This window comes from Fundulus heteroclitus, chromosome 8, assembly GCF_011125445.2.
Source record: "Fundulus heteroclitus isolate FHET01 chromosome 8, MU-UCD_Fhet_4.1, whole genome shotgun sequence".
NCBI classification, from domain to species: domain Eukaryota; kingdom Metazoa; phylum Chordata; class Actinopteri; order Cyprinodontiformes; family Fundulidae; genus Fundulus; species Fundulus heteroclitus.
In genome coordinates, this window is record NC_046368.1 from 13,775,802 (window position 1) to 13,801,263 (window position 25,462).

A 25,462-nucleotide genomic window follows, 5' to 3' on the forward strand; every position below is an offset into this window, starting at 1 on the left:
TATGCTGGTCAGGGCTCACTGTTGGCTAGCCAGTGTGTGTGAGAGAGCAACTTAGAAGGGCTGTCAGCTCTGTGTCTGGTTTAGACCTGAGGGGAAAAAAAAACATTAATAATGACTGCTGTCCACCGTTTAGTTATTGTCCGCCATGGAGAGAGCTCCTGGAACCAGGAGAACCGATTCTGTGGCTGGTTCGACGCCGACCTCAGCGAGAAGGGAATGGAAGAGGCCAAGCGAGGAGCCCATGCTATCAAAGAGGCAGGCATGAAGTTTGACGTGTGCTACACCTCCGTGCTGAAACGCGCCATCAAGACCCTCTGGACCATCATGGAGGGCACCGACCAGATGTGGCTGCCCGTGATCCGCACCTGGCGCCTGAACGAGCGCCACTACGGCGGCCTCACCGGACTCAACAAGGCAGAGACTGCCGAAAAGCACGGTGAGGAACAGGTGAAGATCTGGCGTCGCTCTTTTGACATCCCACCCCCACCCATGGATAAGGATCACCCTTACCACAAAATCATCAGTGAGGTGAGACACATAAACTTAATCAACATGTAGCTCCTCACAGATCTTCAGGGTTTAACGTGAGCTGTAACAATCTGCTCCTGTTTTGTCTTACTTCCAGTCTCGGCGTTACAAGGACCTGAAGCCTGGTGAGCTGCCGACATGCGAGTCCCTGAAGGACACCATCGCCCGTGCCTTGCCTTTCTGGAACGAGGTTATTGCTCCACAAATCAAAGCGGGGAAGAATGTTATTATCGCTGCCCATGGAAACAGCCTCCGTGGCATCGTCAAGCACCTAGAGGGTGAGTTTTGCAGCTTGCAAGTGGACGTGGCTTGTTTTTATGGCAAATGCTAAAACTCTAAAATTGTTTGCAGAAAAAAAAACAGTTCAACTATGGCTGGATTTGCATACAAGGCCTTGGGATACTGAGCTTTTGATTCCACTGCTTATAAATAGCACGCAAAGACTCTCACACTGGAGTGCAGGGTAGAGGGTCATGAGCTTGGTTCTCATTACAGTCACGACCTTTATGGTGAAAGGTTGGACATTTTTAAGCGGTGGTCAGGGATGAAAAAGGGAGTTACATTCACTGGGCATAATAGAGGAGTGGTCAGACAAAAGGTGGAAAAAAACAGATAAAGCTTGTTATATAAAAATATTCAATTCAATTTTATTTATATAGCGCCAATTAATGAAACATGTCATCTCGAGGCACTTTACAAAGTCAAATTCAATCATATTATACAGATTGGTCAATGTTATTAGGATAAAACCTAAAAATATATGGAGGTCCAAAAGTGCCATAATTGAATGAATAAGTAAACAGTTACATTAATGTAGCACTAATTCAGTCATTAATTTAAACAAGAAGCCAATACATAGATCTTTTAAAATATAAAGATTTGGATGTGGCGTTGTATCATAAAAATCATCTAAATTTAATTCAAAATTGGTTTAATTATTTTATTTTCCCTTGGTGAATGAGTCTGTCATAATGTTAAAGTCAGACCGTGGGGGTAAGGTTACGTTAGTCAGTTTAATTGGTCTGATGTAGACTTCCTGCGCAGTTTAAACCAATCCAGTGTTGAAGGGAATTTGATGAGCAACAATGACCACGTTCTGTGGACTCCACCTTCAAAAGAACTAAATATCTGACATTAATAACTAATTCAGCATATACTGACTTCAGATTTAACTTTAACATTTAAAAAGTAAAATTATTGAAACTACATATTTACAAATTATTGATAGATTGATTTATTAACATCTGATTATTGATATCTTATTTAAGTCATTTATTTCATTGTGGCCTTTTGGCAGTCCAACGACCCACTCCAATTTTGGACACTGACAGTACTATTTCTCCTTCATATATTTGTTTGTTTGCGTTGTTTTTTTCCAGGTATGTCTGATGCTGCCATTATGGAGCTGAACCTTCCGACAGGAATCCCAATCGTGTACGAACTGGATGCAGACCTGAAGCCTGTCAAGCCCATGTCTTTCCTCGGTGATGAGGAAACCGTGAAGAAGGCCATGGAGGCTGTCGCTGCTCAGGGCAAAGCCAAGAAGTAAGCCTGCTTTGAAGGCTCCATGAAGAGGCAGAAAATGAGACTTTTCACCCCTTAATTCTTCCAGGATTTCCTCATATTCCATTCCAAATTGGGGAAATGGTTAAAGGTTCTTTGGGAGAAGGGCCTGGCCCCCACATTAACACAACCACATTGCTCAGCCCTTTTAAATTGTGGTCAAGCCCTAGTTTGTAGGGTTCACCACTCTGGCACATCCAATAAATAAGTCACGTTTGTATGTCTGCCTTCTTTCTTCAAATCCTCGCACATCTTTTCTTTTTTGTCCCCTTCACATACACACACAGTGACCTTTTCTTCTATAGATCCCCACGCCTCCTTAGCCATCTGTAAATCAGTGGTTTCAGCAAAGCACAGAAGTGCTGTGAAATTTTATCCTGAGGTAGCGCAAGGGAGGAGGTGGATGTGAAATGCAGTCTGAGAGAAAAGTCAATAGGTTCATCCTGGCAGTATTCCTACAATGCAGGTGGCAGCTTGTTTATTTCCAACTCCTATCAGATCAATGTGGGAAAGGTGGAAACAAAATCATCAATAACTTTTAAGACATATGGCCCATGTGGTGAAAACCCAAAAGAAGTTCAGATATCTGTGGCATCACTCTTTTATTGTTGAGTTACCTCTGCACATTTAAAAAAGGTGCTGCAGAAAATTACAGCAATGCCATTGAACGAGTTACCTTTAGGTATGTTCTACCTAAAATTACAAGAATAAGAATCAGTAGTGAAAATAATAGTGTGATGCTCTTATGTCAATTCTCCTGTTTAAAACAAAACTCTTAAAATAGTCTCCTAAAGCATTTATTTTAGGATTAACATCTCACAACCCCCTTCTTTGTTTATTAATAAGCAATAAAGAAGTGTCATGCATGGCATAGTTCAGCCAATAAAATATAATCCTCAATAAGCATGGGTTTCTTACATTTTACAGTTAGTTTAAGGCATAAATAAAATACTTTCAACCATGAAAAGACATTTACAGCCACGCTAGCTTCCCATTACTCTCAGTGGAGCATCAAATTAAATCCAATCCCATTTCATACTGCATGTTCACAAAGGTCACAATCTCCAATTGTGTTTACAGATACAGCTCTATACGTGGTACACATATTGTTTGAAAGCAAAAACATCTTTTGACATCCAAATACCAAGTGATTCATCAGCTGATCCACCAGCAATTGAAATAGGCAAATTTTCCATTGATCAGCAAGTCAAAAAAAACAAACAAAAAAAAAAAACATGTTTCTGCCTGTTTATTAAATACATTGGAATTGAAATCTTTTTTGGTTTGTGAATGCATCAAAAACTGTTGCGTCATTTATGCATATAATTAAAAAAAATAAGAGTAAAGGATTACATGAAATCTGGACAAAATAAAACTAAGAGGAATATTAACTAAGCAAATTGTGTATACCAAAATATCCATTCATACCCAGAATTTTGGAGATCTAAAAAAAATGTACACGTTGACTAAACCAGCAATAATATTTAACATAATCTACAAACATTACTTTTGTGTTTGAGCAGATTTGGTCAGATTTTATTTAAGTACGGCAATTAAGAAAGTAAAAAAAATAAAAATAAAATGACCTTACATTAATCAGTCATATCAGCAGACTCCACATTTTCTGAGGAGGCAACACAACATACAAAGTTTAGGAACTTCACACAACATTCATTTTGAACCAACAGTATACACACAATAAATATTTGACTTTGTGTTGAATACAGTTTGAACCTCTTTGAACAGAGGCACATTATCAAAGTACACGTTTTGGACAAGTTACAGGCCACCTTTATAATAGCGATACAGTGCCACCTACTGACTGAGAAAGTATGAAATGACTGTCTCCATCTGGGGTGTTAAACCGATACAAGGAAATTCACCACATTTTTCCTGTATGACATCTAAATTCTTGACATAAAACATTGCATTGAAAAGCAAGGTTTCTTATGCATTTGTGGTCATAAGTTATTTTTACACAAGTTTGAAATTTTCACTCAGTTTAAAAAAAAAATGAAATATAGTAAATGAGAGACTATATAAATTGGATAAGAAATCAATTTCCAACGGTCTGATATGTTTGACACAGATCAGGAATGTTTGATGCAATCTTAGGAAGAGTTCTCTTCAGCAGCGGTTTTGTCACTGGATTGTCTCCTAAAGGGCTTGAAGAACCTTGGGAGAGATGCAATCTTATAAGGATTCTTCTTATATAAGAGAGCCTTATTGGTTTCTTCCTTTGATACATCGACATATTCGCCAGCACTGGTGACATTCTTTTCAATATTGTTGATTAACTCCCCCTGGTGGAAGTAAAGAGAAAAGAAAAAATAACATGAGTCATCTCATAAATTTTTAATCGGGTCCTCTTTAAACATCTAAACATGGGGCAGAAATATTACCTGAATTTCCAGCAGCATGGCTGTGTCTGTAAATATCTCATGTAGCTCTTTTATGGTGTATTCAAGGCTGATGATGTCCTGATGACGTCTTTCAATCTCTGTGAGAGCCCGACTTGATAAGTGGGCATCAGACTGGATCTTTGGGGGAAAATGGGAATTTTTTTGTTATTAAAATAGACTTTAAACAAATATTTAAAGATCCAATTGGCAATAGATCTGGTACTTATAAAGCCCCAGTCAGACTTTTTACCAACATTAGATATGAAGATGGCAAGATTTTCACGTTGCAGCATATCCTCCAGCTCGCCATCTGTTGTGACTTTATCCACTACGAGAGACAAATAAAAAGTTAGCACTTGGAATCTAAAAGACGTCAGACCAGCATATGAAGTAAAGACAAATTAGAAATTCAGACATAAAATAACATATTTGATACAGCGCGACCAGATCATTGTGACAAAAAGCTGAAAATGACATTTTGCATAGGTGTACATCACATAACATCTGGACGTGCGCCACAGAATGGCATGATTACTGCATTACATTAAGCCTCACTTAGGCTAAAAAATAATATTATACACTGCTGTAATATGTTGATTGGTGCTACAGATGCCTTATTATGGGTACATGCAGTACTAAAAATATTTTTTTCTTGTACAGAATCAGTTCCATTGTTCGAATTTGTGTAAACAAAAAGAATCTGACTTCAGTTTCAGTCTGTTTTCAATGTAAAGCATTGAAACAGTTATTGAAAAAGCAATTACTATTGCAATAGCTACTCACCGATCTCTAGCTGTCTCCGAATTTGAGCCTTGCATTTCTCTCTGAAGGAAATCTGGACCTTATGGTGATTCTTCATGACTTCAGAAAACCAGCGAGTCAAATGGGAGTGCTGGCAAAAGGAAATCAATAAAACTAGTTTGTTGGATGTTGAAGTTAACCGAAGGACCAGTACAAGGATAAATTAAGATTGATCACATGCAATTACAATCGTAACCAGGTATAATGCATATTTAATATTTTCTAAACGTGAGTTTTATTCACCATAAAACTGCTATTAGATGTATTTTAGCAACACAATAACACATTCCCTTTCAAGTAAAGGTGCATTCAGACTGAATGCAAATGTGGCCAGCTGAGCGACAGATTTACTTGATATAACTCTGCACAGGTGCAACACAGGAGCTATGTGATGCAAAGCAACACTATGTGAGGCCACAGAGGCAGTTCTAGAGACGCAAAGGGTGAGATTTTGGTGATTAAAGCGAAGCCAGAGAGACACAAAACCTGCGATGGATGCGAAGCGACAGTTGGATTTGAAAAATCTGAACTTTTGTGTCTTGTCGCACCACAACAGCCAATCAGGAACTGGATGTGGCTGCGGCGAGGGGTGAAGGACCGCAGCAGAGACTAGGCTGTTTTCATTCAACATGGAAGAAAAGTCCAGAACGGGCCGAGCCTGGAGAAGAGTGAGTGAGGAGACTGAAGTGAAAGCATTTCTAGATAACACCATTATACTGCTGTATTTCTGGCTTGCTGCCTGCTGTGCGAATGGCTAGCAACAATGTCAGGTGAGCGACAGCAAGCATAAGTGCCGACATTGTGGCACCATTCGCGTTCAATCTGAACGCACCTTCAGGCAGGTGTTTGTTGATGTTTACTAAACTAACTGGCTGTTTTTGTTCTACCGTCACTAACACAAATGTGGAGTTTGCTAATCCCTGCTGGGATTTTAACTGGAACTGTGTGTTTTGTTAGTTTGAGCTTTATCACCAACAAACAGTCCTGGCATGTTTGGCTTAAAACAAGGATGAATATGTAAAACATTAATACAAAAGTAATATGGCGTATGAAGAATATTGAATTATTGTGTACTAACCTGATTCCTTCGAATTCGATGGATTACTGAGTTATTAGTTCTGTTGTCATCTGATGGATAGTTCTCCTCCATTACTGAAACATTAATGACAGAACAAGGGCAGATACGATCTTTATATATAACTTATGTCTACTGTTGAGTTCGCTTTTACCAATTTACATAGCAGAGCAGAGCTTTTTTAATGATTGCACAATCATGAGCTGTAGTAGACTGTGATATACTGCATTTCCTGTTCTACTCATTTGCTAGTCAAATTACACCCTGACTTTACTCCCAGTATTTAAGCAAGTCTAATGTTTAGAAAAGCTGCATCTGTCGCAAATGATCAACCACAGAGACACATCAAAAATACGCAACAATATTCAACAGGTTACTACAGAAAGGCCATTTGGCCATTTTGTAACACCTACATTTTAACTTGGCTCGGACCAAGTTAGCGTTCTTTCTGGTCTCGTTGTTGAGCAGGTCAAGTTCATCCTTGCTTCCTAAAACACAAATGGAACATATTTGCTTTAGAGAAGTAGAGGTTTGGTGTTTCAGCATGTTCTGTAGGTCACCAACTTGTTTTTGAAATGGAGAACTACTTTAATGGTACTGTATCATAGAGGAGTCGGAGTTGACCTTAACTTTATAAAAATTAAACCAGCAATAAGTAATAACACATTGGAACAACACACAAAACACATAGCCCCTACCTAGAGAGTGTTGCATAGCTTGCCAAGTCAAGAGAGATGATGACGTAGCTCAGCAAAATTTAAGATGACAAGTGAAGATGATTCACCCACAGTAGGTTCTTGCACAAACATGTTTGTCATGTTTTTCCAAGGCTTTACATGTTTGCAGGCTGTTAAAATACCAAATGCTGCACTCTGTTTTGGCAACCCAGGGAACTCTAATATGATTGGCTCAGGAACCAGGAAGTAAACATGGGCTACACGCTGCATTAAAGTATTTTCTCTTCATATCCTCAGGTGTGAAAGGAGAAAAACCTGACTAGACATTTGATGGAGAGGACCGATTGCCAATACGAAATGTAACTTCCATCTCGAGTAACAAATGAGAATAATTTTGGTAAATTTTACTTTATATTTCTTACTTATTGCTCCTTTAAACATATTTTGAATGTTTCTGTTTTAAATATTATAATTTTTAAATGTATAAAAATGCAAATGTCATTATAAGGCAAAAGCAACAGAATAGAACTAAAGTTTGGATGCAGCTCGCTGGCTGGTTCTGCTATTTTTGGAATAGATTGTGGGCACCACATGTGGTCCTTGGAAACTACCTGGTGCCCATTGGCACAGGGTTGGTGACCCCTGGTCTATAACAAAGAAATAAACTTAGCTAACTTTTCGCTTCATGTAGTTATCAGTTACGTTGTACTACAACATAAAAGAGCAGTCTATTTAAGTAAAATGTACCCAAGGTAAGGAAGAATTTAGAAACATCCCAAAGCGGCCCTTCTGTAAATAAAGCTCAGTTTGTCAAAGGCTGTTAGGCTTCTCGTGTTTCTGTTGTCTTTTTTGTGTCTCTTTAAGAACTTAACATCTCTAAAAATATCGGTAAAACAATGAGAAAATCATGTTGCTACACAATTTCAAAGTTTTACTTATTATTGCGGAAAGCCTTACCCTTGCTGCTGTTTGACGAGGAGAGGATGCAGCTGTGTCTTCTTTCCATTTCCTCTGCTTGGCTGGAGATTTTTTCAATGAGGCTTCTCACCTCGCCCACCTACACACAAAACACCAACATTAGTCTACTTGCAGCTTGCAAAATAGCTGGTTTGAGGATGTTCTCATTTCTATTCCTCATTTTTCCTGTGAAACATTCTGAATTACCCCCCTCACAAATGGTGCAATGCAAATGAACTTGCCTTATTTGTTCTGGTAAGTGGTAATTTTTAGCAACTTTTAACAGTTTGCAAGAAAGACTTAAAAATACTGAAGTTGCCAGGGGATCAGTGTGACCCATTTGAACCCTAATTTGGCACTAATGCCTCCCAAAGACTTGACAGGTAATGTTGTACAGGGTCGTCACCAGAATTTTCTTTCAACATAACTTTGACAACTTTCACTGTGACAGTCCATTACGCTGAAATGTGCTGGTGAGAACCCTGCTGTAAATAGCAGAACATAAGCAAACAGTCAATGATAATGGACAATCTTCATAACTTTAACCAGTATTAATTTGTTTCTATTCCTCTGTGAAGTTTTATATTTGATTGGTTTGTTAATGTTTGCCAGTCAGAAAACAAAGCATTACATTATTCTTTTATTACCTTAAACAGTGATGTCATCTGCCAGAGGCATTGCATGAACTTTGAACTCATTCTTTTGTTTACAGAACAACTTCTTTCTTTCTGCCAGCTATTTTTTTTCCATACTTTGTTGAAGTGGAATAATGGCGATAATAATAATAGCATGGACTGTACTGCAGGTACATGCACTTTAAATGTAATGAGTTAAATATATCAAACTAACAAGTTTAATTTAATTTTTACTTGCTTTGAGAAGCAAAGGAAGTTAAATGTACCTTTGGCAACATGAATGGGTGTTATTCAGCATGAGACTTGAATGTTTCCACATCTCTAGTGGAGGGAACAGGTTATATAACACATGTACACACTTGTAATTAAATATGGAACATTTTTACTAAGCTCCCCCATTATCCATCCATCCATTTATCCTCTTCCACTTATCCGGGGTTGGGTTGCGGGGGTAGCAGCTTCAGTAGGGAGGCCCGGACGTCCGGACTGGCCACTTGGGCCAGCTCCTCAGGAGGAATCCCAAGGCGTTCCCAGGCCAGCCGAGAAACATAGTCCCTCCAGCGTGTCCTGGGTCTTCCCCTGGGTCTTCCCCTGGGCCTCCTCCGGGTGGGACGTGCCCGGAACACCTCACCAGGGAGGCGTCCAGGAGGCATCCTAACCATTTACCCGAGCCACCTCAACTGGCTCCTCTCGACGTGGAGGAGCAGCGGCTCTACTCTGAGTCCTCCCCGGATGACTGAGCTCCTCACCCTATCTCTAAGGGAGAGCCCAGACACACTACGGAGAAAACTCATTTCAGCCGCTTGTATCCGGGATCTCGTTCTTTTGGTCATGACCCAAAGTTCGTGACCATAGATGAGGGTAGGAACGTAGATCGACCGGTAAATCGAGACCTTCGCCTTTTGGCTCAGCTCTCTCTTCACCACAACGAATCGGTACAGCGCCCGCTTCACAGCATACGCAGCACCAATCCGCCTGTCGATCTCCCGCTCCATCTTCTTTGCTGGCTCTGCATCACTACATAAAAAAAGTCTCCTGTCAGATAGACACTCTTTTGACTGATGTTGAAAAATCAGTTTTTCTTCATGAAATAAGAGACATAATGAAGCTGCATGTGATGTTTTTTTTTTTTTTCCTGAACTGAAGCAAAGCCACATCATCATTAATTGGACTCAGTTTATTCAGAGTACAGCTTTACAACTGCATAACTTTGACAAAAACATTTTACCCAGTCAAACATTTCCTCAGGAAACTCAATTTTAAAGAAAATTGATCCCTGGCATTGTCATTCATGAAACTGTACCTCATCTTTTATGGAATTTTGCAAACAAAACGTTATGGAATTATACTCTAGATTTATTAGTAAAGAGAACTTGTTGAGCGTCTTTAGAGTCATACCAACGACTCAAAGCGCTCTAAACTACAGCCACGTTCACCTTGTCGCACTAACTAACGGACACATTACTACACTGACATGAAGCTCAGTGGGCAACTTGGGGTTAAGATCATTGCCCAAAAGGCTCTTCAACATGCGGCAGGAGGAAGCTGTTATCAGATCAAAATAACAACTGTTCCTACAGAACTACAGGGGCTTATATTGCATTGCCAAAGTGATAGGAGATTTTTCAAATGCTTTTGCTCAACAGCACACAATAGATAACCCTGGATGTAAAAGTAAAAGAAAAAGAAAAACAAATATGGAGACAATATTTCAAAATAACTAATGGTATGCCGTATTTCTTATGTAAAGAAGTCTGTTTTGGGCACATGTTGCTTTTAGGCCATTGACATAATGAACAGTGAATGCAGAGTAGCTATGGCCACAACTTCTGGTTTCAACGTTTTGAAGCCAAGTTCTGCAAACTTACCGTTTTAAAAAAATCCGCCATGTCGTCTGCTTTCTCGGTTGAAATGCTCATAGTCTCCGTTTGCTCCGAGAGTGAGAAAAAAAGCGAGTGGAAAAGTATTACGCTGCTTTAATGTTTATGCAAAAATAAAAGAACGTTTCGCCACAGCGAACTGCTGCTACGCACTAAACTAAGCTTCTACTGTCTGCTAAAACTTTGCAAAACCGTATAATAGGTTGCTTTAAGTCAGCAACGGAAATGCTAAATACTACACCACTAGGTATTTACGATACGTCTTCTTCACCTGCAGTCTGTTTGTCCTCTGGGAGATGAGGTCACCGAACGCACCTGAGATAAAGGGCGTGGGCACGCAGGCGCGTTCCCGTCCAACCGAGCAAACAAAGAGCGCGTCACCCACCTGTCCTGAAACTATGGCGACACATACAAACACTGACAGCTTATAAAAACAAAAGCATATTTAGAAATGTTTATAGCTAAACATTACATTTCTTGGGAGAGTTTAGACAAATAAAGTCACATAACCATCAAGGTCTACTGTATCTTCCGTTAAAAGGGGTTCTCGTCCCGGGATTGGTCAGCTTGGAAACACTTTTTCAAAGAGAGACCGTTTGACCAATAAGATGACTGGAGGTAAAGGGTGCGTTCGTTAACGCTCAACCGGTGGAAGACCAAGATATGGAAGAGGAGTTTCCCCCATTAAATAAAGAGAAAATTGCGTTTTCAACGGAGGCAGATAACCATGTTATGCAGACACGTGATTGATTTTATTAATTATTTATCGCACAGTACTACTGATTTTATATATCAGAGACATGCTTAGGAGGATGTTTGCCACTCTTGCTGGATGATAACGACAAAGGTCCCTGGGCGGTTTCTCCGTAAAACTCCGTTAAAAGGCCGCCCACTTGTTTACAACTGTTTCCAATGACGATAAAAGATATTTAACATTAGATAATAATAATAATAATGATACTAATAATAATGATACTACTACTACTACTACTACTACTACTAATAATAATAATAATAATAATAATAATAATAATAATAATAATAATAAAGGTTAAAGAATATTCCACCAACAATTATTTTCAATTATCACTGGTGATGCCCTTATTGGCAGCCCCCCCCCCAAAAAAAAATAATAAAAAAAAATAAGCCATTCCATATTCTAAAATTTGCAACTTTCACTTTCACATTGATTAACCTTTCAGCTGGTAATAAATACACCCCTTTGCCACTTTGAATGTGCATTTGACATGGCTCATATTCAGACTCAATAAAAGGTGGAGAACAAGCCATATGAAAAATATCTACTGTCCTAGCTACTAAAGTTTAAAACAACTGAAACAACAGGCTTGATGAGGATTGCCAGCACACACAGCAAGGAGGTTTTAATGGGGGGTAAAAAGCTCATCGTTAGATGGGGTGAGAAAGCCTCCATGACAACAGATCATAATGTCATAATGTTTTTGTTTCCAAGCCAAAAGTGGTGTGATCTGCTGCTATGTCTGAATGGTGCAAAGTGACACCTCTTGCAGGCACATGTCAAATGTACACCGAAAAGCAGATGGTGAACATTGTTGTTTGACGTTAGGCAAAAATTAAATGCTAAAATATGCTTTTGATAAAATTTATTTTCACGTTAAATGCTTCTGATTCCTCCAGCTGAATGGAGCCTGTGGTGTCACTTCCTACTGTGGGCTGTAACACAAACATTTATTATCAAATGAGCTTGCAGACAACAGTATACAATACGGTGTGTGAATCTAGAACTGCTATTTACCAGGAGCTTGGTGAAGGGCCAGTGACCTTTATCTCTTCCCCCAAATCAGAAAGTGTGATGCCACGATATGCTCCTTCTTTTGAACAGTAATGGATAAATCTAAGGGAGAAAAGATAGTATATGAGATATGTCAGACTGATCTTTGCTTACTGGAATTATCAGATGAAAATTCAGACCCATACTTGTTCCACACTGGATCCAATTCCAGGACTCTGGGGTCTCCCACCACAACCAGGAGGTTTCTGGCTCGGGTCATTGCCACATTGAATCTCTGAGGAGATTCAGTTTCCGTTAAAATTAAAGCATTGGGGTAGATTGGGATTGCATGCAGTGGCTCCCACATATATTAGCAGCCCAATGATGAAGCTGTCTAAAAGGCCTTCAAATAAATAAATCTTTAATCAGAGCAGTATATTCTCAAACCAGAAAATGCCAGTTTTCTTCTAGTAGTTAAGCATGGGAGATTTGCTTTACCTCCCTTTCCGTCTTCCTCGACGTGCATCAAAGACAGACGCAGATCATTGTCCAACCTTGTTTGTCAAAGTTGCAGTTTTTTAAATATATTAATTTATTACTCTGACTGAAAATGGGTAAAAATGGGACCATTTGGGTATACATATCTTTTTGTGGCGTGACATATGAAATTCTGCACATATCTTAGTTGACTAGCAGGCTTTCCAGTCTTATTCAGTTTGAAGACAGGTAAAGACTTTTTTTTTTTGTCAATTCATATTTCTACCTGAGGAAAACGATAAATCAGAGACTAATGAAAAATTAATTGACAGTCTTACAAATCTAAAATTGAAACAGGAAAAAATCCTTCATTCCAACATTTATTTTAGAGTAGCTGTAGAGGAGATCAGCTCGTGGGACTTTTACCCCGGATTAAACGATAGACCTTTCTATTATTTTTTTTAATTTTGAGACAATGCTGCTACAATGAAAAAAAAATAAATAAAATCTTTTTACTATTTAAAGAGGCCTCTAAGGTTAGCATCTGTGTAAAAAATGGTCTCAATTGGCTTAAAATTTAAAATGAATAAATAAATAAATGTCCTCTATTAAGATATATCTTGTGGAAGATTTCAGAAAATAATCACATGCATCCTATCCAAAATAACTGCTTAACATGGAACCAACCAGGGTATTCTTTTTATATAAAGTCCAGTATTTTCAAAGTTAAATTGAATATACAAAGTATTGAAAAGGTTTACATATTGCATCAAATAAATTTCTAAGTTAAATTATGCTGTTACAATGAACGACAAATATAGGGTTTTTCCTTATCTTTACCAGAGATGCCAGTAAAATTTGAGGGCACTGCATGAAATTTGCAACCACCATTCTGACAATGAGTGTTTTTATGCTATTCATTTGAATGGGGAAAAAAAAGTGCCAAAAGTGCAAATCCAAGAGCAACCGGATATTTCTCACCTTCTCGCTTTTCACAAAGCCCAAGCTGAAGTGTTGTTGACGTGTGGTCAGTCTGGGATTGCTGCGCACCGTGGATACCAATATCACGTCATACTCTTTACCCTGAAAGATCTCGACTGTGCCAACCTGCAGGAACAATAAACCAATGGATTGTTTATCTCAAATACACTATATTGCCAAAAGTATTTGCTCACCCATCCAAATTATTGGGTGTTCCAATCACTTCCATGGCCACAGGTGTATAAAACCAAGCACCCAGGTTTTTACAAACCTTTGTGAAAGAATGGGTCGTTCTCAGGAGCTCAGTAAATTCCAGCGACTGTAATAGGATGCCACCTGTGCAACAAATCCAGTCGTGAAATTTCCTCGCTGCTAAATATTCCACAGTCAACTGTCAGCTGTATCATAAGAAAATGGAAGTATTTGGCAATGACAGCAACTCAGCCATGAAGTGTTAGGCCATGAAACTGACAGAGCGGGGTCAGCGGATGCTGAAGTGCATAGTGCGAAGAGGTCGCCAACTTTCTGCAGAGTCAGTCACTACACACCTCTAATCTTCATGTGGCCTTCAGATTAGCTCAAGAACAGCACAGAGAGCTTCATGGAATGGGTTTCCATGGTCAAGCAGCTGCATGCAAGCCATACATTACCACGTGCAATGCAAAGCGTCAGAAGCAGTGGTGTAAAGCATGCTGCCAGTGGACTCCAGCGCAGTAAAGAGACACGTTCTCTGGAGTGGTGAATCACGCTTCTCCATCTGGAAATCTGATGGACAAGTCTGGGTTTGGCTAGTTCCAGTGAAATGAACTTTAAACTCTTCGGCATACCAAAACATTTTGGACAATTCCATGCTCCCAACTTTGTGGAAACAGTCTGGAGCTGGCCCAGTCCTTTTCCAACATGACTGTGCACCAGTGCACAAAGCAAGGTCCATAAAGACAAGGATGGCAGAGTCTAGTGTGGATAAACCTGACTGTCCTGCACAGAGTCCTGATCTCAACCAGATAGAACACCTTTGGGATGAATTAGAGCAGAGACAGAGAACCAGGCCTTCTCGTCCAACATCAGTATGTGACCTCACAAATGTATTTCTGGAAGAATGGTAAAAAAATCCCATAAACATACTTCTAAACCTTGTGGACAGCCTTCCCAGAAGGGTTTAAGCTGTTCTAGCTGCAAAGGGTGGACCAAACTCATATTGAACCCTATGAATTAGGAATGGGATGTCACTTAAACTCAGTTGTGAGTCAGAGCAGGTGAGCGAATACGTTTGGCAATATATTGTATTTGCTAAAATGTAATAATCCCTGACAAGGGTCATACCAGAACATTTTCCAGATCAAGTTTGATTAGATCCTTGTCTGTGTAAAGGGCCATTTTAATCTTCTCCACCTGTCAGGACATAAAACAAGATAGTGAGGGCAAAGATAATCTCAAGTAAGCATTGTTGAATGGCAAGAACGATAATCAGCTGAACTTTTCCTCATCTATGGCTTTAAGTTATAAAAGAAAAAAAATCAAAATCCAACAAATGACTATGAGTAAATACGTACCTGTTTTTTGTATGGAGTGACTATACCAATTTCCTTTGGTTCGATTTTGTTCAGGCCGTTTTTGTGACGATAGCTGATTATGGATTTTAAATATTCCTTTAATACGTCCACCTCAGCAATATTGTAAACAGATGGGCAGTTGAGGTCCTGTTTTTTAATGCCTGCCACCCCGTGGAACAATAGAGGAAAATCCTGATTCCCAGAGGAACAAGATGAGGTTACAGGTGAAGGGAAATGAAGGGTTGCTCAGTGTATTCTGTGTTTGTCCTAATTACCTTCCTGGGCAGGGGTTCCCAGTTACTGTATAAAGAATTCCCAAGGTGAACACAGGACAGAAGTTCGCCATCATAGAACAGCTCATTGGGAATTTTGAGAATTGCAGGATGGGATCTAAGAAAAAGGAAAGAAGATGCGTAAAGGTTTATACAGCATTAATGGGGAAGAAGGCTTTGTTATAGGACAGAGTGACAGTGAAAACGCTGTTGGTCAATTCGCTCTTAGGCCACTTGCTTGTTGCCTTTTTTTAGCCATCTGCTGGGGGATATTTTATGCCAAATGAGCCGTACGCTCCTTGTGATTATTTCAAACCCCACTTTGACAAATTTTGATTTAAAGTAATTTTCTGCAATGTGCTTGTCTTCTATGCCAAAGAAACATGGTTGTTTGAATGTCATAAATATTTATAAATATAAAAAGTTATAATTTTTTTTGGTTCACCAAAGTTATCTTTGGTGATATCACTTAAGATTCAAGTGGTCCAAATAGGGATTACAATCAAAGATAATTGGAAACAGTGTGGAATAAAAAAAAAAGAGTCCTCACAATACAATTAAATTAAATACTGTCTAAGACCTCCGGATTTTTCTGGTTATTTATCTCCATAGCACATCTAAAGTAAAGTGACAAGCTGATACAGAAATGTGTATTTGTAGGTTCAAAATGGAAGTAGTTTGTGATGGAAGGGTAATGAGCGGGTTGGCAAACAGGTGAACTGATTTCTAACACAAAGAAAATCTTCAGAAAAAGCAGACCTATAGTTCCTCAGCAGTTTGGTCATGAAGCGATTATTGAAGCCTTTTGTCTTGTGTGGTTGGTACAGACTGATTTCCGTCATTAGCCTCTCCAGTAAGGATAAGCCTGCAAACAGTGAACAGTTTTATTCTACTTTAAACATGTAAAGTCACAGTTTCTGAAAGTACACACTACATCTCATAAAAAGGAGCATAATGAGCATACAAATGATCAGGTTTTATTTTTTGCAGCATTTATGGCTAAAATATTCAGTTTCTTTTCCATTTATTTAGATTCCCACATTGTCAATGTACAGCTGAGAGAAAGCGGTTAGATTATCTTATCAGGCACACCAGCTCTTTCCGAGGATGCCCTCTTGACCCAGTGCAAGTGGTGGGAGACAGAAGTACTCTCAGAAAAATAACAGCACTGCTGGTCCGTGTCTCTTGCCCCATGTATGGAGCTGTTGTATCATAGGAGAGCTCATTCAGTGACAGACGACTGCATCTTAGGTGCACAAAGGAACATTATCACAAGTCCTTTCTCCCATCAGCTACTAGGCTTCATAACAATCACAGCTCCCAACAGATTAAACCTCAATGGGTGTTCACATCCCTGCTTTTGTTTGCACAGTTTTTTTGGGGGGATAGTCTCTTATTTTTTTATGTACAAATATAAATGCCCATTTTGTGCTATTTTTAATTGGCCCTTTTTTAGTTGCATATTTCTTTTAATTAGAGCATGCTAATTACTGGTTCAGTATATTTATTTCATACATCATGCATTTTCCCTTACTGTAATTTTGTATTCTTATTAATTTAGTTTTTATATTTGTGCCTTTGCGTGAATCTGCATGCTTTGACTAGAATTTCCCCACTGAAGGACCACATCGTATAAAGCTATGTTATATTGCTATTCCATTCTAATGCAATTTATTTATTGTTCTGGTGCTATTTTCAAATAATTTATCTGTTTTTCCTTTGGTTACCCATATTTGACAACTTGGAATTTGTAAAATGCCACATTTATGTATGTATTTTTTTTTCCTTACAAACAAAACTTGCACCAAAGTACCGTAGATCAATAAATAAACCCAGTAAAGAGCAACAAAACATCTACAAAGACCTAATTTCAAAACAGCCCAGCATGTTGTATAACATATTTGGATCATGCATTTATACCTTTACACATTGTGACTTTCTGAATGCATTGTGCTCACCCAAGCCATTTCCATCTGCAATCTTTGATATGATGATGGGGCCCAACTGTTTTGGGTCTCCAGCCAGAACAACCTGGCCCCTTTCTGGTTTCAGCAACCCTGTTAGAAATCCATTGAAGGCACATTTTGTAAAATATGCACTAAGTAAGGAATTTTAAGCAAAGAAGGTCACAGAATCTCACCTGCTATTGGAACTAAACACTCTGGTTCTATAGCCTGGCCTGCCTCGTCCACAATGATGTAACTGTAATGGCCTGGAGGAACGCCGCCTGTCACTAGCCTGTAAAGTAAGAAGTATATTTACATTCAGTAATTTAAGGTTGATTGTTAAATAAACTGTTATTTGGATAAGCATCGTGTTTCGTGCCGCCATCAAATGAGTAATCGACATATGAAAGACATAGATGGCTTCTTTCACTCCACTTTTTGAACGAATGCTATTACAATGCACTATAAAGTCACTGACCTTTCAATGTTATGCAAGGCGTTGATTTTAATAAAATATTAGACTGGGAGATAATTGTACCAGCTGATTCCTGTTTTGAAATTACTTTGACCAGTACATAGGTTGGAAAAATATCATTGATTTTGACATCTCTTACAAAATATAATACCTTCCAGCAGCTAGAAGGGTGGTGACCATAATCCTGTACTTCATCAAATCCTCTTTGGTCGGTATTACAAAAGTGTTTGTTTCAGTATTAATCTTGCAGTGTGTCTATTGTTAAAAGAGAAAGCACACATTGGGATGTTTAGTACACGTAAATAAATATATAATACTGTTCAGATGTACAAAAAGAGTTTTATGAACTTTTTTCCTCTAAAATACTAAACATTTACTCTCTTTCATTTTAGTTAGCATGATCAAAATAGAAACAGGCAGAATCCAGACCTTCAAAATTTGAGGGACCTTTTCCACTTTATAGCTTAGGGAGTATAGGCGAAACACTTCATCCGGAACAATGTTCTCTTCCAAGATCTTCTCGCAGATGTGGTCTGTTGTGCTGTTGGTAGGTGCACAAACCAGGATGTTCACGTCTTGAGTCTTCACAATCTGCTTGATTACTTCAACCAATGTTATTGTTTTGCCTGGCCCATGGATGAGAGCAAAACATGGTGAAATGAGTGCAAAAATTGATCATGGCAAGCAAAAGCTCATACAGTACCTGTGCCAGGTGGACCGAATATCAGGTAAGGGGCGGGCTTCGCAGAACGGGCTAGAATGTGTTGAATGGCTTTTCGCTGCTCTGGGTTGTTTTCCAGCATTGGTGTCCTGGAGATAAGGGGGTTCGGTTGTTGTTACGTCAGTGTCAACAAGCAAAGCAAACCGATTCTAGAGGTGGTGTTGACTTTAATACGTGCTTACATGATGAATTTTGGAGCCACGGGTGTGAGGCATGAATGGTGTGTAGAACATAGTCCAACAGGGAAGAGCAGATGCCTCAGTCTATGCTTGTACACTAGCGCTGCTGCTCTGTGCTGCGTTCGCAGTGGCAATCGTTGGAGAGAAAGTACAAGTTTGCAGCTCACGCCCTTGTCGAAATCTTTTGGAAAGCTGAATTTAAATTCAAAGCAGCAGATTTAGGAGCAAACAAGAGAACTTAACCAAAAAGAAAGAAAAAAAGAGCTCATATACTATGTCTTGCAAACATATTCATATCCCTGGAAATGTTCCACTAATTGACTCATTAGAACTACTAGTTACTATTTACTATTCATTGGGATTTTATGTAAAAGACCAACATGTACCTCACTAATGATGGATGATGTTAACGTTTTTAACAATTGAGACAATCTGTGGGCGTTCAAACCCAGATTAGGGGAGTCGTGGCCGAGTGGTTAACCCATCCCCTTGCTCCCCAAGGGGATGGGTTAAGATGCAGAAGTGAATTTCTCCATTGTGAGATCAATAAAGTTCAATTATTATTATTATTATTGGGTTTAGGACTGGAGTTGGACTGGGCTATTAAAACAAATATGAATATCCTTTGGTCTAAAACTCTGAAATTATCAGTTTTAGTTGTATGCAGAGGGGGCATTGTCCTGCAGGTTTAAGACTGCCTGGGCCAATAGAAATGTTTATGCTTTGGTTTAAACCACTGAGTTGAACAGCACTGATTGTATGTTGGGGGTTTGTCATCCTGCAGGAAGGTCAACCTTCACCCCGGTCTCAAGTCTGTTGCAGCCTCCATGGGACGTCCTGAATTTAGCTATGTCCATATTCCAAAAAAAACAGCTTCTTTGTGCCTACTGAAAAAGAAATGGCAGCATGATGCTAAAACTACCTTGCTTCACAGCAGAGACACTGTGTTTAGGGTGACTTGCTAGCTTTAACCCAGACATAGCAAACAACAAATTAAACATCTCAAGGCTTTCTCTTAGTAATGGCTTTCTTGGCAGTCTTTCCTAAAAGTAAGTTTTGTGAGCTGCTCATACAGTAGTTGTTCTGTCTACATGTTCTAATGTTTGTCTTTGAACGTTGCTATTTGAATAAAATTATTGACATTTATACCACTTCTCAATTGGGTTATTTAAAAAAAACAGTTAGGGGACTTCTGCAGGCTTATATTGGATTTTAAGATTTTTATGTTTAGGGAGCTGAATATAAATACTACAAATTGATTCCTCTGTTTTTTTAATATTGAAATTGCATTTTGACCTATTTCAATGCTGTTTTCAAATGGATCCACTGATAGCTGCTATCAATGAGCACTGTCTTACTAATAGATATAACATTTTTTTAGCAGCTCCTTATAGTAAATACACCTTATTTAGTATTGGTTAATTCTAAACATGCTACCAAAAATTAAACCCACTTGGCTGTTGGGGAATCATTTATATTTATTTTATTAATTTAGTTTTACTTTTCGTAGGTGGAGGCTGGATTAATATTCTCAGTGTAGACAAGGTTATAAAGACAAAGCTAGAGTCATTAGGTTCTTACATTTCATGGAATTTCAAGTAGATTTGCTCCTCATCCACTTCATCGATCCATCCTTTGTAGGATATATTTTCTCCCTGCTGATTTAATGGCGTCACCAGTGCTTTGCATCCACTCAGGACAAAATTAGACTTGTTTAGGACATCTTCTGCCTGACACAAAATAAAGTAAAACATTTGAACTCATGTTTATCAGGTATTTAGAGGTTGGAAGTTGCTTCTGTGTCTCAGTGATAGTGTCACCCTTAAAACCAGCATGTCTTTTTCAGTTTGGTGAGTGACCAAAAGCACTTCATCTCGGTTGCATTTCTCAAGAGCTGTAGTGATCGCGTACTCCTCGAGATGAAGAAGCAAATGGAATCTCCAAGAGTAGTTTGTCCAGTTTAGTGACTTTTCCTCCAGCTCCCTGAAAAATCCCAATGACATAATAAAGGTGACGGTATCAAGAATATCTAGATTTTACGTCTAGAATCATAAGTGGTCAGCAACAACGATTTACACAAGACAGAAGTCTTAATCATAAGTGCCCCATATGAAAATTAATATAATGTGATAAACCTTATGTACAAACATTTCAGAGGAGGAAACAGAACAAACAAAATCGAAAAACAAAGCAAAACAAGAATGGGATTAGAGCAAAAATGGAACATACATATCTAATTCTTCAGTCTTTGCTATGTAGTCGGGCATTATGTAGTTCCTGAGATGCACCACCATTGATAGAAGGATCTCACAACTGCAGAGATGGAAGACAAACAAGTCATATTGGGCAAGTAGCTGGGCTATATGTAAAAGGAATGGTAAACAGCCAAACATTTCTCTGGTTACCCCATTCGAGGTTTCCTCTTTGCAGGCTGCAACATCTTTGCTATTTCTGACACAGCTTGAGGGTCCCTTACACTGAGGCACTGAGGTGTTCGACAAATGACCTCCACGAGGCGCATAATGTTGAATGTCTCTGAACGTTCATGGCCTCTTTCAAACTTAAAGACTAGCAGTTGCTCATAGAGGCCAGGGTGGTCAGAGGAGAAATGAATTTTCATCTTGTATGATTCACCTAGAACAAGAATAGGAGCACAAAAACATTTTCCATTTCATTTGGTCGACCTTTCTTCTATTTGGGTTCATACACTTTGTAAATCCAGAGTTGGAACTTGTAGTATGTGACTGACTGATATGGAATCTGTAGTTTGTGTCAGAAGTTCACATACCTGGCCTGAGAGGGTGGTCTTTGATTGTTTTGATGATGTCTCCATCGCGGTCTCTGACAGTGAAAACGTTTTTCACAAAATCAAAGTTCTGAAAGGTGAAATACACTCGTTTGACTCCAGAGTTTTCCACGCTGAGCGGCATAACTTTCTGTGTTGGAGAGAACATTTCACAAAATACCATCAACATCGTCAGTGGCGGGAAAATGCATGTCATCAACTTAAAAGAAATCTATGAAGAACAATCTGTATACTATTAAAGACAGCAATAAAGATTGTTAATGGCACCGTTCTTATGGCAATAAATGCCTAGATTTATGGCCTGCGTGGCATTGGCAGGTTGCTTGTCAACCTATAAAAGATTCAATATGGTAGTTTGATTGACCTACATTGTATTCAGTTGTTGGGGGGGTTAAGCTAATACTTTAAAGACACTCAATGTTTGGAAAGAATGACTCAAACTGGTCTCACCTTCTTTCCTGTCACATTGACAAAAATTTTCTCCTTCATTGCACAAGGATGTGAAGTCACTCTGACTTGATATTTTTTGAAGATTGCTTCAGTCCTGCAAAGGAAAGTTAAATAAGACGTGACCATCATGCTTTGGTTGCACTGTCAAAGGCACACATAATTTCTTGAGTGTATTTTGTATTAATTTTATGACCTCCTCAAATCTATGGTGAGCAAAGGATGCAAAGATTGGGTTGAAAAATGCAAACACATACAAGTGCAAAAAAAGAGCATTTAATAAATTGCTATGCTGAGACTCTTTGTTTGTTTGTGTGAACATGACATTCATTATTTAAAAAAACATCTCATTACATAAATTAATAAGGCGCCTAAACAGAAAAGCTTTAAAAGATAAATAAATGAATAAAAATACTGATTGCCAACTATTTTATTATTATTATTATTATTATTATTATTATTATTATTATTATTAGGTTGATAACAATGCTTATTTTTGTTATTGCATTAATTAATACAGTAAAAGCAATGGTATTTACGCTATTAACACCGTTAATATTAATAATTGTGATAACAACTCTGTCAATTGATGGACAATTCTGTGGGAGCCTTATAACAAAAACAGTCTCAGACCAATTCTTCATCGCTCATTTAGATAAATGTTTGAACATCATGACAACATGTTGAGCTAAGTTGTAAATAATCCTAACGTTTTAACTGATTACCGTTTACTCTTGTATTGCTGAAATAGCTTTGCCATCTTTTGACGAAGCTGAATGTTTCGGTTGGCCTGTGTTGCCATCTGTTCCTCAGTTAATGTGATTTCCGGGTTCTGGCCACCGGAGGCCTCCTCTCCTTTCTGTGAGGCACACCTCAGTTGCTGATCTTGATCTTCATCCATTTTATTCTGCTTAAACAGGGGGAACATTTTTTAATGAATCAAATAGTCAGTTTAAAGCCATACATCTTTGTTTTGGTAACATTCAATGTTTCAGTTTCTAGAGTAAGAAAATTCCAAAGCAGCAGCTTTTCACAGAAATGTGTAAAATGTTTATGCCTTTTTTTTCTAAACTTTTTTCTAAAGTTAAGAGAGAATCCAGGTAATTGAGCACAGAATTGTTAAAAGTAACTTTTCTACTTTTTATAACTGATTTTTGTAGAATAGCATAGTAGTGTTTATTTATACAGTAAAAAACAAACGTGCCCCCTAAATGAATTAATGAAAAACAAAAAAAAAAACCTCTGATTAAGACATTTTTTTAAAACGGGGACAACGTGATTGTATTCTTTAGAATGTCTCAAAACAATATGTCTGGAGTCACATTCACAATTGTTACGACTGTACATAATTTATGGCCTTTTAGCCTAAAGTCCTTAACGTAAGCAAAAATGATAACAGAGAAAGAGCTTTTATGTTTCAAAAGAAGGACCCCTGATAATAAAGTCTGATGTCAAAACATAAAAAGCCTCTGTATTTCTGAAAAACAAATTTTTACATATGCACATATGACATGCCTTAAACACATATAGGCTACTCTCTAAAAAGTTGATTAAATATTGCATGTGAATTTTGTAAAAAGTAACATATAGTCTAGTGGGATCTCAGAAAAAATTTACTTACTTATTAGTTTGTTTTGGCGGAGACCTCAGTTGATGCCGAAGCTCAAGATTGATTTGTTAATGTGTGAATAAAGATAAATGCACGTTCCAAAATTTGAAAAACATCATAGCAACTGCAGATTTAGTAGATTGTTTATATAGTAGCATTCTAGAATGTTCCAGTGGAAGGTTGGTGTTTCATAAATATATTTTCTTGTTTTAAATTAGTTGCACACCTTCTATGCATTTCTACATTGATTGAGGTTGGAATTCTAACATTTTTGTTGTTATTTGACCACAGCGACCATGAGGGAAACCATGACAACAAAAGAGCTGCTTACTTGCGGAAGCAGGTTTCCAAAGCAGGACAGCCAGAATGATAGCTTAAATTCCACATAGCTTTAGGAGAAAGCATTGCAGTAAAATTGAAGGAGCAAACCAGGAACCAAAGACTAGAAAGTGTCATTTATGTTGTATTTTAATTGGGGATTTTTTTGCTATTTAAAAAAAAGGGGGGAAAAAAAAGAAAACATGGACATTGTATTGCACCTGCCAAAAAAAGGGTTTGGTTTCTCTCAAGATCACTTTGCTGGAATATTTTAACAACATGCTGTATGAAGATCCCAATAATAAATATAGTTGTATCTGCCTCACATCTACTCACAGCATGAAGCTTAAGCACTGGAACAAAATCATGGAGGATCTTTCCAAAGCCACTTTTTTCAAAAAATAGCCCCTGAGCATAAGTTGCAAATGCTCATAGGACGACGAAACTGTCAGCAGACTATTCAAAGAACTAGACAGAAGATAACACCTAAGGAGTGTTTGACAGTGTGTAGTTGGTGAAAATTATTTTCAAATGTATTTGTCTTCTCATCCTGCCTTTTAGATATTTTACATACCCCATTACTGTTAGAGTGTGATTCAAGGGGATGTTTTTCACTACCCCAAAAATGTATTAAATGATAAATCTAAAAAAAAACTTCTGCGATGTAAAAAAAAAGGCCTAAAAACAGCTTTGCTCTTTATCCACTGACAAACTGCCATTACTTCACTTCTGCATCATCGCACATTTGGCAAACCTTTTATCACAGCAGGGTGGGTGGGGGGACACAGGTGCAGCCATTAAAGCAAATTTGATGTGTACAAAGTGGCGAGCTCTTGTAAATAGCAGCGATTAATAATGCTCCGCCAGGAAATCGTTGATCAAAGCTGTAAATCTACCTGTTTTCTGTAACAGAATCTCATGTGTCTGCTGCCATTTAAGTCAAAACAGGTCCTCAGGTTTGTTCTGTTATTTCACAGAGCTGAGAGCAGGTTTGCCCTTCCACCCTGAAACAAGGATAAAGATAAAATTATTTCAGAGCCCAACAGCACAGCGTTTTTACCTGAATAAAAACAAAACAGAAGAAATCCTCTGAAACGTTTGCTCGCATAAATAATAGATGGACCGAAGGTTTTTGTTCCTTGTTTCTATAATTTGGTTTCCACTGTTTCTTAACAAACACTAATAAATTCTCAGTGGAGTAAATAACCTTATCATTAGGCCCAAAAGATGCTACAATGTGTTTTTTGAGATTTGTTTTGTTACCGTAATTTTTATTTTAAAAACTTTCATTGCAAATTCAATCTGCTCTGATCTCATTTTTTGTGAGATACATAAAATTTGTGGTTTTCCCATCTTTTCGTGACCCAACAACTGGTCACCCCATCTATCCACCCACCCATCTATTATCTA

At 38.3% G+C, this 25,462-nt stretch overlaps 3 protein-coding genes across 3 annotated transcripts; 1 reads left to right on the forward strand and 2 right to left on the reverse strand.

Annotated features, from left to right (window-relative positions):
- pgam2 (phosphoglycerate mutase 2 (muscle)) lies at positions 1-2,311 on the forward strand. The gene is made up of 3 exons (XM_012869410.3): positions 1-528; positions 626-806; positions 1,908-2,311. The coding sequence occupies exons 1-3, from the start codon at positions 112-114 to the stop codon at positions 2,075-2,077; spliced, it is 768 nt and encodes a 255-aa protein (XP_012724864.1). The 5' UTR covers positions 1-111; the 3' UTR covers positions 2,078-2,311.
- A 919-nt stretch (positions 2,312-3,230) lies between these two features.
- Positions 3,231-11,036, reverse strand: LOC105930952 (syntaxin-2). Its single transcript, XM_012869412.3, has 8 exons — positions 10,507-11,036; positions 8,004-8,103; positions 6,783-6,857; positions 6,373-6,446; positions 5,277-5,385; positions 4,748-4,821; positions 4,494-4,631; positions 3,231-4,394 (listed from the first exon to the last, which is right to left on the reverse strand). The coding sequence occupies exons 1-8, from the start codon at positions 10,555-10,557 to the stop codon at positions 4,203-4,205; spliced, it is 813 nt and encodes a 270-aa protein (XP_012724866.2). The 5' UTR covers positions 10,558-11,036; the 3' UTR covers positions 3,231-4,202.
- Positions 11,037-12,136: 1,100 nt separating this feature from the next.
- Positions 12,137-23,026, reverse strand: LOC105930986 (putative helicase mov-10-B.1). Its single transcript, XM_021319956.2, has 21 exons — positions 22,851-23,026; positions 22,129-22,222; positions 21,661-21,808; positions 21,278-21,506; positions 21,102-21,185; positions 20,693-20,855; positions 20,454-20,602; positions 18,876-19,064; positions 18,676-18,782; positions 18,402-18,598; positions 18,124-18,227; positions 17,692-17,789; positions 17,510-17,608; positions 16,311-16,416; positions 15,555-15,669; positions 15,280-15,471; positions 15,050-15,118; positions 13,727-13,852; positions 12,475-12,563; positions 12,293-12,391; positions 12,137-12,210 (listed from the first exon to the last, which is right to left on the reverse strand). Exons 1-21 carry the CDS (start codon positions 23,024-23,026, stop codon positions 12,201-12,203), a joined length of 2,643 nt encoding a protein of 880 aa, XP_021175631.2. The 3' UTR covers positions 12,137-12,200.
- Positions 23,027-25,462: the final 2,436 nt, after the last annotated feature.